The 16504-nt window shown below is 36.9% G+C and overlaps 1 protein-coding gene across 1 annotated transcript in view; it reads left to right on the top strand.

Annotated features, from left to right (window-relative positions):
- faf1 (Fas (TNFRSF6) associated factor 1) overlaps positions 1 to 14848 on the top strand; it is an 82975-nt gene extending 68127 nt beyond the window's left edge. The window contains exons 18-19 of the mRNA XM_038281117.1: positions 3706 to 3921; positions 13971 to 14848. Of these exons, the coding sequence (XP_038137045.1) occupies positions 3706 to 3921; positions 13971 to 14054 (300 nt within the window). The 3' untranslated portion in view covers positions 14055 to 14848. The remainder of the gene's footprint in view (positions 1 to 3705; positions 3922 to 13970) is intronic.
- The last annotated feature ends 1656 nt before the right edge of the window (positions 14849 to 16504 follow it).

Below are 16504 nucleotides of genomic sequence, written 5' to 3'. Positions count from 1 at the left end.
ACCCAACAAGAGTTTTTCCCTGTACCTGCTTACTTAGAAAACAGCATTAAATCTAGGGCTGAAACGATCGTATTAATCATGATTAATCGACTATTCAAATAATTGTCAACTAATTTAGCAATCGATTATTCGTTGGAGTATAGAGACTGTAAAACATACCTTTAGCTGACAAAGCAACCCACTTAGAACAGTCATTATACTGTAATCGTAAAAAATATATAAATATTTAGCTTTTAATAAAAAAAAAAAAAAAACTTTTTGGCTGTCAATATACTCTATCCAGAACTCTATCCAGGACCCAGTTTTATTTTCACCTGTTTTAATTTCGTAAAAAAAATCTTCTTTAAGAAACATTTTGCTACGCGATTATTAATCGATTATTGATAAAATAATCGTTAGATTAATCGATTTGCAAAATAATTGTTGTTGCAGCCCTAAATGAATCACAATTACAGAGACTTGATAGAGGCACTGACTGTAAAACTTGACAGAACTTCAGTCAGGAAGACTGCATTTGATAGAGGCACTGACTGTAAAACTTGACAGAACTTCAGTCAGGAAGACTGCATTTGCCTTTACTGTGAGCATTCATTATTTATATCATTAGCAGGCGCAACATCGCATTGTGTGTTTTACTATAACAGCTAACGATTTTGCAGCTTTAATGTCTTTAATATTTTGCATTTTTTCATGGTGTGTTAAACTCATCTGCATTAGGTTTTATTGAAATAAATACTGTCACACCTATGTATACTAAAACCAAAAAAATAATGTTATATTTTTTGATAAAGATACATTTGATATAAATAAATACAAAGGTATTCCAACTTTTTAAAAAACATTTTTTTCTTAAAAGGTTCACTCATATTTTCCCGAGGATCCCATATATCCTCTTTTATTGTTATTAATCATCTGGTCTTTTTTTAGTTTAGATTTTATTTTAATCTTATGAGGCCTTGTTCTTGCACACTGTAGGTTGAGGAAGTGCAGACACAACAAAAAGCTAAGCTGCCACCAGAGAGAGGGCAAAGCTAGAGGGAATGCCTTCCCTGTGATTTTGTGCCTTTGTGCAAAGAAAAGGGAGATGAAAGTTAGAGCCTCTGAATTGGGGGTGTGGTTGTATGTGAGCTGACATTATTATTTACCTCCTTCATGGGGTCTTAGCATACAGTTGTGTGGCTGTCAGGTGCTTCTCCTCCCCCACTTCGCATCATGTGTTTGCTCTCTGCGGTTAGCCGTGCCGAGCTGCTGACGCAGGTGAATAGACAGAGATGCTCCTGATTATTTGTGCTGAGCTTCCTGGGCCTGAGGCTCGACCAGACGCGTGTACCATTGTTTTTTGTGGGACGCTGTCTCACCTGAGTGGTAGCTGTGCCCCTGTGTGGTGTTCATTCACCGCATTTTTATTTTAAAAATGCACACTTCTGTCTGTTATATGTGTGTGTGTGTATGACTGTCCCAAAGGGCCCCTTTAACTCAGTCAGCATCAGCTCGTATACCTGGGGGAGCTGATGGTGGAGCGGCACGCGCCCTACCCTGCCCACCCAACACCAGAAGCTGCTAATGAGCTACTGTTGTACACTCTTATGAAATATAATTGCATTATGGTGTGTAAATAAAGCCAGGGTGTGTTGTCACAGCATATGCTCCCCGGCTGGCCAAACAGGAACAACAAGCGGGAGGCGGGAGAAGAGGAGGTGAGGGGTGAGGAACAGAAAGAAGTGGGACGCTCGGGGGAGCAGCTGAAGCACGTTTTTCTGGAACTCAGGGGAATTGATTAGCTTTGCTGTGAGAGATGACAGTTGATGTTTGTCTTTGGTCTTGATCATTCAAACGTAGTCCAATGTCAAACACATTTTGCCACATTTACTGGCTGAGAAAAAAAATCTGCTTTGTCAAACAAGGCATAGATCAATGTTTCATAGAGAGATGCTTTCCACTATTTAGCTCCGTTTAGTGGAGGGAGAAGTCAGACGGTGAAGAAAATCCACACTTGGTGCTTTTTACTATATTTGTATGAAACTTGGCAACCTTATGAGCTACTCAAGACTTTAGGGAACAGGGTGAGAAACAGGGCAGCTAATTTAATAATAATGACCTTAAGAAAACCCCGCTGCTTAATTAAAGCTACAGACTTTGGATTGTATTTCACAGTTTTGATTGTACTCAATTGGGAACGCCATTATGAAATGAATAGTTTGTCTTAACATTTTGATAATCTCAGTAAAATTGACGATACTTATTATTCCAGATGTTATTCTTGCCAGTTTCCGGTCAGCTAAGGCAACAACAGGTTAGGTCTGGTTGCCTTGAAGTGTCAGATGTAGATTTTTTCTACATCTGGGGGAGAATCAGAGATTCTCACAGTTTTAAAATTGGCTTTACTAAATTAAAGGCTGTCAGGCCATATTGGTTCAGACAGCTCACTGCAGAGCTCACTGTCTCTATAGAGACAGAGGAGAAAGATCATTACAGACAGGGGAAACCATGAAAATCCCAACAGCCTTAACAGACAAAATGTAAACAAGATAAGTACAAATGTGGCTTTTTTTATACAGGCAAAATAACAAGAATATCAAAATACATAAAAAACCAAGTTTAAAGTCATAGTTCAAAGCCCTTTTTAGCGATGGGGCAACAGTGCTGAATGATGCAGGAGTTTATCTCTGGTTTGAAGACCAGCTCCATCAATTAATTTAGTTCTTGGGTAAGACACTTTGGCCACCTTACCTACAGATGGTGGTCAGGTTCATCGATGGCGCTGGTTTATGGTAGCCTTGCTTCTGTCAGTGTGCCCCAGAGCAGCTGTGGCTAAAATCAAGGTTTCCACTATCGGTGCGTGAATACATGAAGGTATAACTGACTTTGGTGTCTTTGAACTGGATAAAATGCTAATTAGTACTGGTCATTTACTATAAAACTATAACTGTCAACAGTCGGTTTCATCAACATAAACTTTGCTTTAGAAATAAACTGTATCCATTATCAAAAAGGGTACCTCACTACACAAATCACACCCAGCAGTGCTACTTTCTATCTATGTGTTGTGTAATAATCACCTTTAATCAAATAATGAAATGTATGGATACATCTATTGATATTATGGTCCAAAGGTTAACAGCTTTAACAGTAAACTAGGAATCCCAGACTACTAACAGTTTGTAAGTTTGCAACTGTTGTCTATTTAAATTAATCAATATTATCATGAAATGACTAAATATTACCAATTTGGTTTATTTTTCGGCAGGTATGTGATATTATTGACTAATACTTAGGTGACTAGGTTAATTTGAAAACATTTTTTATAACCTTAAGTTTTTTATATTATGTCTTTCTGTGCATTACTAAAATGAAATGCTCCATACATATTTTATATGGACTCTACTTGTCCCTCTTAGGCTTGAGCTTGATGAAAGTAGAGTGAATGGTGAATTATGTAAAGACGGTGATTAGTTTGTGATATGAAGGCATACATTATGCCAAGTAATTAATTTACATGCCAAATGATGAAATCTGAAAAAAAAGAAAGAAAATTGCTGTCAAACTGTTAAAATAATTCTCACAATAAATGTTAGTAGCTTGTTAAAAAGGGAGGTTATAGCTTGCCTCAAGGCTGTCTGCTTTCCATGATCACTATCTCTAAAACCATCAAATACTCTTATAATAACCCACTGGATTTCTGTTTGAATGTTTTTTTGTTTCTAGGCTATTCGTTTGTCATTGGAGCAGGCTTTACCGGCTGAGCCAGACGAGGAGTCCGGAGAACAAATCAGCAAACTGAGAATCCGCACACCGAGTGGCGAGTTTCTGGAAAGGCGTTTCCTGGGCAGCTGTAAGCTCCAGGTCCTCTTTGACTTTGTGGCCTCCAAAGGATTCCCCTTTGAAGAATTTAAGATCCTCACCACCTTCCCTCGTAGAAATGTGAGCATTCAGCATATTTTCTTAATGCAAAATATATTCTCACTTTGTTATATATTTATGACTTCAGATATTCATTCTCTCCAACATTCAACTAAACTACTATGTACACAAGGGAGAAAAGACTCCTGTAGTTATATACTGTCTCATTTAGGAAGCATAGAACTACAAGGATGTGAGTTTAGGGATTCTCTAGTGAGTCTTTTTCACCAAACCTCAGTGTTAATATAAAACATCATTACAGTTTACTTTACACAAATGTACACAGTGAAAATGGAAGAAGTTTTTGATTGGTACAAACATCTTTGATTGGTTGCTGCCTTATTTCTGCAGGTTTTTTGGAATTTTAGTTCTAAGGCAAGCTGATGGTATGGCATGCTAAATCACTACTCCCTAAATGCTTAAGACCCGAAACAAAAAGGTTTTTTTGTGATCGCAAAGCTTTTTTTTTTTTTTTTTTTTACAAATGTTGAAGTGGTTTTAATGTTCTTCTATGTAGTCTTTTAAAATAGCTCTGCACAGCAGGGTTAAGTTATAACTATCATCTCCTATAGCCATACCATCTGTTGGGTCTAATTGGCTCTTAGCTCAGGTACAGGCTCCAGTTGGACAATAGAAGGCATAATAGTAAAGATAGTCTGTTCTTATTTTATAATATTTTATAATTTTAACCTTTTTTTCCTTCCTGCCTTAATTTTAGTCCTGCTGTGTTTGTATTGCTGCACTTCTGCTGCATTGGTGCCTTTGTTTACGTGTCGCTGGGTTATTAAAATGTTAAATTTGTCCTTGCGTCCTCCTGTGTGCATGTATTATTTAGTAAATATTAATTATTATCGGTCCTCTGTCCCTGCAGTACAATTTGACTTTGTTAGGATACAGTTGTCAGCGCTAACAGTAGTATTCTCTTTGGCTCTTGTGTTGATGCCTGGCAGCAATCAGCTACCTTCAACCAGTCATTAGAGGACTTGGTCACCACGCTCCGTGGTAACGAGCTAATGAGCGCAGTTTTAACAACCAGTTTAATTAACCATGCTGCTAGATTTCCATTAATCAGAACAGGAGTGCATGTGGCGGGTTGGTAGTGGTTGCAAGGAGGTGTGTGTGTAGACTTGCCCAGACAGAGCATGTTGCTGTCTGCAGAGACAGTCAGGGCACAAACACCTAACACACACATTAACGCTTAGCTCACACTCTTGTTTCGTCGCACAATTCAACACATGCACAAATATTTTCAAGCAAACACATGCCCCGCTCACAACTTTGTCACTTAAAGGATTCACAGTTGTCTCTTTATAATCAAGAGTAAACATGTGTTTGAGACAGAGATAAAGATGTGCCTGCATCGCAGATGAAATTCCAGCAAAAACAGGATGGCAGGATTAGAGGAGAACGGGAGGGGGGGAGAGAGGAGTCTGAGGAGGATGGTGATTGCAGAGCTGGTTAGGGAGGAGAACAGAGAGGACAAACGCTTGAACAAAGAAAAGATTTAATCAGAGAAACAGTCTGAAAGACAAAAGGATAAAGAAGACAAGTGGGGACGATATTAAAAAGTAGAAAATGGGAGATAATTCCAGGAAACCAAAAGGCGAGCAGCCGAGTGTTGGTGCCAGTGTGAGGCTGCGAACACAGGCCCCCATCTAATCCAGCAGCTCTGTGTTGTAATTAAATGAGAGGGAGCATAGAAAGCTCCCATCCTATCCAGACGCTCTCACTGTTGCTCTGCCAGGCTCAGAGGATAGAGGATAGAGCACTATTGCATTTGTAGGACTCCACAACTGTTGAAACCTTCTCTTCGTTTACCGTCTGCAGTGTCACTGCTTGTGTTGTTTTCTTTGGTTCCTTCATCTTAGCTCACTTCACTTTACAGAATCCAACTTTAGAAATTATATTGGAGCTGATTATGGTGTTGTTTAATAGCTTAAAAATCAATATTTTTTATTGCGTATATATCTGTTTACAGATGTAATTACATTTATTTCAGCTGAAATTTATTGGCTTGAATATTTAAGTATGTCTGGTTCGTGGCTCGGCTATCTTCTTCCTTGTTTGCGAGTAAGTGTCTTTTATTCTCCAAATTTTGGACTCGGTGTCTCCCTCAGCATTTGGTATCAGAGGCTTATCTCTTCAGCACTACAGCAGGCCTTACACTGGCATCATTTGTACCAGGCTTAGCCGTGCTCAGGGAACTAACCCTTTCTCCGTTTCTATGACTGTCAGCGGGTTTGACGAAGGAGTGGAGGAGGGGGGGTTTCTCAGTGTTTCAGTTTTCAGCTTTTCATTCAAAAATTTCCCATTCTTTTCTTTGATATTTCTCTTAGAGAAAAAGGTTGTCTTCCTTCAGCATGTGGCAAAGATGTTTAGGCTGCCATTAAAACGATTTGCAGCAAGCGCTTCCTGTGCAGCCGCTCTCAGAAACCCAAACATTGTCAAACAAATGTATTGGTTTTCTCAACATGATACTGTAATGCATGTCACCTCCTCCTAATGCCTCGGCTAGCGCAGGGTTCCTGTAAAACCTGAGATGCAGGAAAAATAAACAGTGACAAAGAAAGAGCTGTGCTCTGCACTGAAATAGGTTTTACATCTGCTACATTACTGTGTTTTGTTTTTCTTGTTATCTAAAGGAGTCCTGGGACAACCTGTGGGAGGTTAACCAGCTATTGTTTTTAGATTAAATAAGGTTTAATAGGCTCTTTAGGCTTTTCTTACAGTTTCCCATCTAATATAAATACCGGCTTCATAACGTGATTCGGTTTTTCTAATTCTGGACAGAATGTGTGTGGGACAGCAGTCCTGATCTTAAGAACACCTTTCACTCAACGGTTCGTTTTGTTTATTGTTGCTTTGCAGAAAGATTTTTGGCAACTTTGTACACTGTTGCTTTTCTAAGATTAATCTCTGACAGGAGGAAGTTCATTCTGGATTTATAGCCTAGAGACAGTTTTTTATTTTATTTTTTTTAAATATTTATAGATTTTAGATTAAGATATACACCAATCAGTAAACTAAAAATTGGCCAAGCTTCCCTTAATCACCTCTAATAGGTGATTTATTGATAGGTTTCACAATTTATTAAAAGCAGAAAAAATCATAACTCCCTTAGCTATTGTTCTATAAAGCTTTGATTTCTTTTTGTTTTACACTTTGTTAAATTAATAAAGATCAGCCAAAGTGAATTTGATGGATAAAGCAAAATAATCTGTTAATTACCTTTATGTTCGATTCATAGCTGCTGCATTTTTTAAAGAAAGGGTCTCAATTGGTCAATATCAAAAGTACTTATTGGCGAATCTCGTGGATATTTTTTTAAGATTTTTTTTCATTACCAAATTATATAAATCAGTGGGCGTCTAAGAAGTCAATTTTGGGTCATGAAAGAAACCAAAGAAGCAGTCAGAGTGGGGGGGGGGGGGGGGGGGGGAGCATAAAACATATTAAAAGATAAAGTCCTTGAACAGATGGCGTGGCTCTCAGTTTCTGATGGGAGAAATATGGCGGCCGTCTGTGGTTCTACGACATCCTAAATCCTAAAACGAGTGATTAGTGATCGCATAACATGCTTAATTTGATCAAATTGTTTTGTGGTATTCATTTATATAATTTCAAATGTTACAATAAAAGGTAAACAGTAGCTGAACCAGATGCTCCTCACCCCACGGCCATCAGCTTAATCATTAATAAGTCATTTTTCTTTCTTCTCTTGGGTTGTTAATATCCAGTTAAAAACAGTCAAAAACACAATTACTGATTTAAAAATAAATAATAATTATTAATATGCATCAAATAGGCTTCCTGCATTGTTTGCACTTGTAGGATTAAGCCACAAGACAGTGTAAAGCATTAACACCAAGCATTCGTATTTATAATCAAATTCTGTGGTTGGCAAATATTAGCGTCACAGAGAGTTTATTGTTGTTACTGGATAAAATATATGATATACGGGTAAGGGACGTGATTTTTCTCCTGCTTCCCAACTCGATTATTCACTTATTTGTTCTTTTGTTCATTTAAAATATCTTTACTTATTTTTCAGAAATGTTTTGGTTTTTCTAGCATTTAGTCTTTCCTCGTCGTTCTAAACCTTCCTTAGATTTAACCTCTTAGTAACACTGTTTTTTCAAACCTTTATGATTATTATTTAAGTAAAAGCTGCCTTCTCTTCTCTCCCTCCACAGTTTTTTCTTAATTTTCTTTTATCCTCACCTTTTTTTCTAAATTTTCTTTTAAATCTTTATCTCCCCCCCCCACCTTCTCCAAAGTCCAGTCCATATCCCTTTGAAGTGCCGTTCTCTTTTCTGTTCGTCTCTGTTCACGCCCCAGCACTACATGCTGTCAACGCTCCTGGCAGCAGATAATGATCTCCCACTGCTTTTGTAATTGGCCAAATAAACACTTGACAACACTAGTTTAAAACAGACAATTTATTTGGTTTTAATTAACATAGCAAGGCCTGTAATGGCTTCATTAAAAATGCGTTATTTCAGCTGCACGTCTGATTGTGCTGGAAAGGGACATCTTGAAGGGCCCCATGTTTATTTTCCCTTTCTTCTCTTTCACAGCGGAGCGTTGCTCGGTGTCGCCTCCACTCTTACCGGCCTGCTTTATTCATTTCATTTTAGTGACGTAAAGTCATGCTGTTTAATTCAAACCTTACATTAATTGCTAATTATGTGGTTTTAACTGTGTTAAGACACCCTCTTCCTTAAACACAGATTTTATTTTATTCAAGGAAGAGACGAGAGAGAAAATTAAAGATTGCCGAAAAGCCTCCATCTGTTTTATTGTTTGGATCCAATTTTTAAGTGAGGCTTTGTAATGTAAGGTATCACATTTATCTCTCTTTTTATCTCTTTGAAATTAATCTCAAGTAGGAAGATGTAAATTTAGCTCTTTTTCTGTTGACTCATGGACGCTTTTCTCCTAGTTGATAATTAGCTCCAGATGTTATTTTTCTAAATGTGAGATAAAAACTCAGAGAGCAAATGTCATTTTTTCAGCCATCTACCTAATTCCTCCTAATGATTTCACTTTCTGATTTAAAAATCATATTGACTCAATTGTTATATGTTATCTCTGTGCCGTGTATGCATTTGTATGTATGTGTGTATTTATGAATGCATGCATGGCTGCATAGGAGAAGGGAGAATATGGCTTAGACAGAGCAGAGGAAAAACAACAGCTTTGTTTGTTGACAGATGCCTCCATGCTTATGGTCTGTTAATTGGATAACAATGTAAACAATCACCGATGGCGCCCGTCTCCTGTGTCAGTGTGGCATGTTGTTTCCCTGCTTCACTTTTCCAGAGTCAGATGCTGCTCTCTCTCCCTGGTGCACTCACAAGCAAAAACCCTTCCACCCGAATTTTACTCAAACACACACGCACACATTTGTACTGATCATGCACACACACACCTGCTCCACCACAAAGCCTCATTTACTCTTACCTGATGCTGTGGTGTCATAACAGCCTGTCAGGTTCATTAGCATGGCAGCCATTTGTGATGCACTGCTCCTGAGGTGGGAAAAGGATCGCAGCAGTCCTGTTTCCCCCCCCCACCTTTGGGGATGGAATAAGTTTGTTGCACAGCTCATGCACACAGACTTCTCTGCACCCCACCCCACCACCCATGCTGCTCTGTGAAGCACTTGACTAGGTGATGGGTATAAGGGCGATGAGCTCCCCTGCGCCCTGCTGAGAAGTCAAGGGTCTAAGTGACACATTGAAATGAGGGAGAGATGAAAACACGATCCCAGCTTCCACTCCGAGTGACATTTTCGAACACCTGTGGGAGATGGAGGGTTTATCTCCCGCTGATATATCCTCCTCACCTTCCCCTATTTCACTTGCCCTCTTTTTCCTCTTTTCTCACCCTTTAACAGCCTCTGCTGGGGCAGCTTTGAAGGGCAAGCACAACTGATAGGAGCAGAACTAAAATAACATTGGATAAAACAAAACTGAGATGGATTTTTTTCTCATTAGTCAATAAATAGGGGCGATTGAACATCTCTAAATTAGCTAAAATTTGGTTAAACATCTACTTGGGTCATTTATATTTTGGCACTGATATTTTTACTGGTATCAGGATATATAAATGTTTTCTCTTACATTATTGTTTTTAGTTGAGTCATTGAAAAGAAGGAAAAATCTTGACCACTTCAATCTGTTGACTTTTTGGAATCGTTATCCTGTAATTCTGGTTAATAATTTCAGGCAATATGAAGCTTCTATAAAACAATTCATGATGGTGGGGAACAACCAGTCCTGTTGGCAGAGAACCCCCTGAAAATCTCCTCCCAAAACAGCTTATAGTTATATAGAAATTATTATATATAATAATAATTATTATAAAACATTGGCATAAGTCATTTATAACCAGTTCTTTGTCAATGAAGAAATATATATATATAAATGAAGATATATATATATATATATATATATATATATATATATATATATATATATATATATATATATATATATATATAACAATGATTGGCTAAGTGTTTAATATGGCTCATCTCAGGGTGGCAAAAACTTGAAACCACAAAAATAAACCCTTAATGGGACAAAGTTCCATTTAATTTGCTTACATCTTTGTTAAATATATATAAGCTATTAGGTATGTTATTATCTTCAGCTGTTTCCTATGATTTACTGTAACAAATCTATTTAATTATTGAAAAGAAAAACAAAAATTACAAATAAAATCAGGGTATGTCTTTTCTTTAAAAACCAGGTGTTTATTCTATATCATTTTTGTTAAATTTATCAAAATTAAGCGGGTGATAAATGTTAATTATCTGAGTCTGAAATGATTTAAACCCCTGGAGCTAATCACCAAAGTTAAATATAAAATACAAGCTAGGTTAAAAAGAAATTGCTGTAATTCTAGAGAATTGCTGTAATTCCATCTCAAATCTTCAGATTTGAGATTGAAATAAATATCTTTTGATACGTCACATTTTATTAAATACATTCAGAGATTTATTTATAATATATTTTCAATTCTTGTTTATGCCTTTAACTCATATCTTTTGAATGAAGCTAATTTCTTTACCTTTAAGAGATGAACTTTTTGATTTTGTGACGACCGTGTTTAAGGTGATAGCTACAAGTTGAACCTTTCCCGCCAATAAGTTACTCACTTCTCCTTGCCCTCTCTGATACCTTTTACTGGTTTCCTGTCTGCTTCCTCAATTTGACACAGAATTTTTTGTCGAATTTTGGCTTGAATGTAAGAAAGGTAGAAGACAAGACATTTCTCAGCACTATCACACAGCTTCTAGGATCTGACGATGCTTGAGCTCTGAGCTCTTTAACCTACTGTTCTTATTAGTGCAGAATCCTTTGATTATTTCTGTATGGTAATGAGAAATACATGTTTCTTTTAAACCATCGAAATATATAAATTAATTGTTTATATACTTTAATTGTCTTTAGCAAAATAAATACTTTTATTCTGCACCACTCTAGATGTTCTGTGGATGTAATATTTTTGAGAAATTAATAATTTTTGATGAGACAGTTTTAGCTGTAACCTTTAAATTTTAATTCATTTCATTTTTCGCTGTTAAAACATAATTTTTACTGCAATCAATACATTGCCACATATGACTGATCAGCTAGCTAAAAATGTACTTTGCTTTAACCTCTCTAACAATAAAGGCCATTTAATCTATTTGAAAATATTATTTCTCATGAAAAATAATCTAAATCTCAGCTTCCCATGCCTGTTTCTCTACAGAGAACATTGTTACGCATATGAACCCATGTATTTTTAGATGAAATTCTTTACCCAAATCCCCCCCCCCCCTAAAATTGATTTGTAAATAATAATAAAAAAGAAAAAAAATCTACTACTATCTATATCTGTGTAAACGGTCTATAGATGGTGAGTAGAAGCACAGTTGTGGCTCAGTTCATGGTCATGGTTCATATTTCAGTCCCTATGACTGTCTGTGTGCCAAGACTGGGACTTGACTTGTCGGGGCTGTGACCTTTACGGCGCTGGGCTTGCCCTCTGACCTTTCTACAGCAGGTACAGGGAACCGGCTAATTATCCGGCCGCAGGGTTAGGAAAGGATTCCTAATCAGAGGGGGCTGAGGCAGCAGTGATCAGATAAGCCCTGAACACATCTCTGTGTCACACCAGCTCGCCCGTTCAGCCCAGGTGTTAGATTGGCCCAATGTAACGCAAAACCTCCAGTGATTAACTCACATAAGCTAAGAGGCCCACAGGGGTGGTGGATGTCAGGGAGAGTCAGATTGTCCTGTTTTTTAAAACACAGCTCAGACCCCCCTTTATGTGAGTTAACTTGATCAGCTGCATTGTGGGTGGCACAGCGTTAGTCCTCTCCTTTTTAGACAATTGCTTTTATGGGGTGTTTTTTAGCACCATTAAATGTTTCTCTCCCTTACATCATCAGCTATGCTTCTCTCTGACCTTTTTCACTGCTTGAATTAGTTCTTATTAGCCATTTAAAAAAAAATTGGTTAATTCACTCTCTCACACTCACCTCTCTTGTTCTGTAATCTTCATCAGTTTGTTCTGGATCGAAGCCCTTTTAAGAAAACAAACCTAGTGATTCTCTCAGGGTAACTAGACTCTTGCTGCTCACATTTCTGCCTAATCTTTTTTTTTTTTTTTTCAAACATTATGTTAGAATAATACACACACTTCACAAACACACACTTATAATAAACTACAGCTACACTGTTCTCCAGTATGAATAACAGGGGATATCTGTCCAGACACTCAGAGGGATTCTAATGGCAGTGAGTTAGCTGGGACCCAGCTGACTTAATATGGACAAATCTGAGGCATTCACTGTTTTAGGCATGGTGGGGGAAAAGATTCAGGGCCTTTTAACATTCAGTTGTTTTAACTGCTAAATAATCATACTTTTTATATGATCAAATATTGTATAGAATATCTTTGAATAAAAACCGATACATCAAATCTTTTTTTTAAATAAAGTCAAAGCTGAGTCGGTTTGGATGGATGGATCACCACTATGCACAATACTGATAAAGTCTTTAGACTGATTTCTAACTGGATTTGGTTCTGGACTGCCTCGACTAAATCCCTCCTCTCATCGACTTTGTTGTCTTTGCGTGAGTGCTGATCAAAAGCATCTCAACAGTAATGTGCTGCCTCCACTCTTTCTTGATGCAGTTGGTGTGTTCAGGGGGATGCATAATAACTTGGATGCTGCAAAAAACATTTTGTGTGCAGATTAAAAAGTTTAACTTTAGTCTCATTGGACCAGAGCTGTTGTTTCTACATGTTTGCTGTTTCAAGGCTTGTGTTGAACCCTAACATCATCTGCAATGGTTTTCTTTGAACTATTATCCTCTTATCTGTCTTTCATAAACATTTGGGATGGTTATTGCCCTAGGCCAATAAAAAGTTCACAATAACATTAAAATGTGTTTTCTATCCCAGAGCTACAGAGACCTAGGCACCATATAGTTCTTAAAGCTCTTTTTTGGGAGTTTTTGCTGCTTGCTATTGACACACATTCTGAGTTTCACAATGCATTTCTATTTCATTAATCTTCTTTAACAAACCTCTGATGTCAGAACAGCTAGATTTATAGAGATTAAATCACCTGCAGATTGACTCCAATGGTTAAGCTGTTGCACTAGATTTTATTTTGTCCTGTCAGAGTAAAAGGTGCTCAGTAGAAATGTACGATAAACTACATACGCTGAACTTTGTGATTATTGCATGATAAAATGTGTAAGGTTTCTGCTTTGCAGGGCAGGCTGGTTTGTACGGTTAGTTTTCAGAACAATCATATCAGCATATTAGGAAGGAAGCGTTTTCCTTTACACATGCTAAAAATATCCTAAACATAAAAATGATTTGCTTTCCTTCATTTTGAATGTAATATAGTTTGAATCTGTATTTCAAATGTACAAAATAATACAACAATTTTAGTTATTATGTGAAGTAATATTGGTTATTTTGACTGATATCAACCATTGGCTTGTATTAGGATTTTAATGCAAACACTCCAATGTTTTTCCCACCTTGTTTCTCTCCAGATCACCCAGTTGGATCCTGGGTCAACTCTGCTGGAGGCCAAGTTGTTTCCTCAGGAGACACTCTTCCTGGAGGCTAAAGAATAGGAAGTGACCTTCTGAATGCTGAGAACCTTCTCACTGACTGCAGAACTGGCCGGACGCACACTAGTCGCAGAGCGTGGCTCTTCCTCTACACAGTCTGGGGCATCCATACAAACACACATTAGCTTCCATTTCTCAGACAAGCATACACTGGCATGCACACCCACACACACAAACACACATGTTCAAATAAGCTTTTCTGCCCATGGCCTGTTTTGTGGTACATGCAAATCTGGTGTTGCACAGAGAAGAAAGGCCTATATCACAAGCACACAGCCAAAATTTTCACCTTCCGAATCTTCTGTCCAATTTCCTCAATTGTTCACACAACTGACAACTTCACATCTCCAAACTGCTGTGTCATGGTTCTCTATCTTACAACACAAAAAAACAAAAGCAGTGTTGACAGACTGAATAGACAAATCTTTGTCACAGAAAAAAAAGAATAAATAAAAATTAAGGACTTACTCCTGTTTCCTCATTTGACACACCAAGGCCACTTTTTTAGGACATGGTTTTTGTGTTTGAAATGAAACTGAAATGTTAAAATTGTAATAAAAAGAATATGACAAATAGATGTTGCCCAGTGAAGGTTGGGATCTCACACGTCCGGCTGTATTTACCCCATTAACCTTTCTCTGAGTGTCTGCTTCCTCTGGTTTTAACATGCACTGCTCCACACATCAGGTTGATTTTTTCCTTTTTAGTTTTCTTCTTTTTCCTGACATTTTTTTTTAGTTTGATGCTGTATTAGTTTTAGTTTGATATACGGTATATAAAACATATGAATACAAGCATTTGTTTGTCTTTCCCAGCAATCTGTTGAAAAATAACACACATCCTTATTTGATTTTGTTATTTGTACATTAACTATTTCAGAACAGCATTCTTATATTTTTATAGTTTCTGAGTCATAGGCATACACATGTAAACTTATGAATCATTCCATTTTCAGAAGAAAAATACCATCAAGAAGTCTTTATAGACTATTTGGATTCAAAAGTGAGATTGCTTGTGGATTTTATTTTTTACATATAACTTTTTAACAAGTTCAAATATATACATTCACATTTACTTGATAACATTTTAAACCAATCAACAAGGTCATGGCCTCATTCTGGTCGAACATTGAACTGCTCTGTTTGGAAAAATTGGCAAGAAGTAGAGTTTTGTTTGAATAGAATTTGGGGATGTCTCAGGAGTTTGAAGCTAAAAACACCCAACACCCTTTTTAACCATCCAGTTGTTGATTTGCTTTACAGTTTTACAGTGTTCTCATATTAGAGTGGCTCATCTGATCTCTACAAACAAATATATTGTGACTAAATAGCCTTTATCTTGTTTGTACATAAAACCTTTTTCTATAGTGCAAGTTGCCTTTTGTATGAGATGAGCTGCAGGTTTATTTATGGAAAAGCTGGTTCTTTCTTGTCATTGACATTGGTTATCATAATCTATACTGCAAGATTTTAACCTGTGGTGGTTCCTGCTTTTCTGCTTAACTTCAACCAATTAACTAACCTCCAAGGGTGATAGTTTGGGTCGAATTTTTAAAGCAAGTGAGTTATACTAAACACATCTAAACGGTTTATTTTTATGGATTAAGCAGGTTAACATCAAGCTTTGGAAAAGGCCTCCTAAAAACTTTGACCCCCCTTATTTCCTGACCATGCTTTAAAGTCTGCAATGGAAATCAAACCTTCAGTGTGTATGTATGTGTGTGTATGTGTGTGTATGTGTATATATATATATATATATATATATATATATATATATATATATATATATATATATATATATATATACACTTTTTGAGCCTGATTGTATCAGTTTAAATATTAAATAGACAATAACATAAAAATGGGTGTTTTAAATTAAGATCCTTCAATGTCAGAAAATGCAGAAAAAAATCAGGTGCCCAACTTTTGATAAATCAGCACTTCAATTAATATTGTTTTTTTTCAGATTTTCCATGTATAGTTTACACCATTTTTCATTGCGCCAGATCACATCTTTGTTCACACATGCAGACCTTTGCTTACCTCTCTTAACAAATGTTTTAATATCCTCACACCACCTGCTAATATCAGCCACACAGTTTGATGCATCTAGTAAGCAGAGATCACTGAGGCTTAGCCCTCCATCTGCAGAAGGGCTCCTCTGTCAGCTAAAGGCAAAGTTTGAGAAAGAGAGACCAAAACTTCCTCATGGAAAACTGTAGCTCCTTCATCGATTAAACCCTCCTACCTGAAATATACTGCAGCTTCCTCCGTAATATAAAGCGGTTTTCTCTTGTATTCAACGGACAGGACCATTTTGGTTACCCCAAAAGGAAAGATGGATAAAATATAACTTATTTTATTTTAATTCAATCTGAGGATAATTACTTCATGAATTGTTTTGTTGTTTTTTAAAAAAAAAGAAAGAAATGCTCCACAAATAAGCTTTTATAT

The sequence above is a fragment of the Cyprinodon tularosa genome, unplaced genomic scaffold (assembly GCF_016077235.1).
Source record: "Cyprinodon tularosa strain WSP-4 unplaced genomic scaffold, ASM1607723v1 ctg167, whole genome shotgun sequence".
Classification (NCBI taxonomy): Eukaryota; Metazoa; Chordata; class Actinopteri; order Cyprinodontiformes; family Cyprinodontidae; genus Cyprinodon; species Cyprinodon tularosa.
The sequence above is the reverse complement of the archived record's forward strand: the minus strand, read 5'-3'. Positions and strand labels throughout refer to the sequence as shown.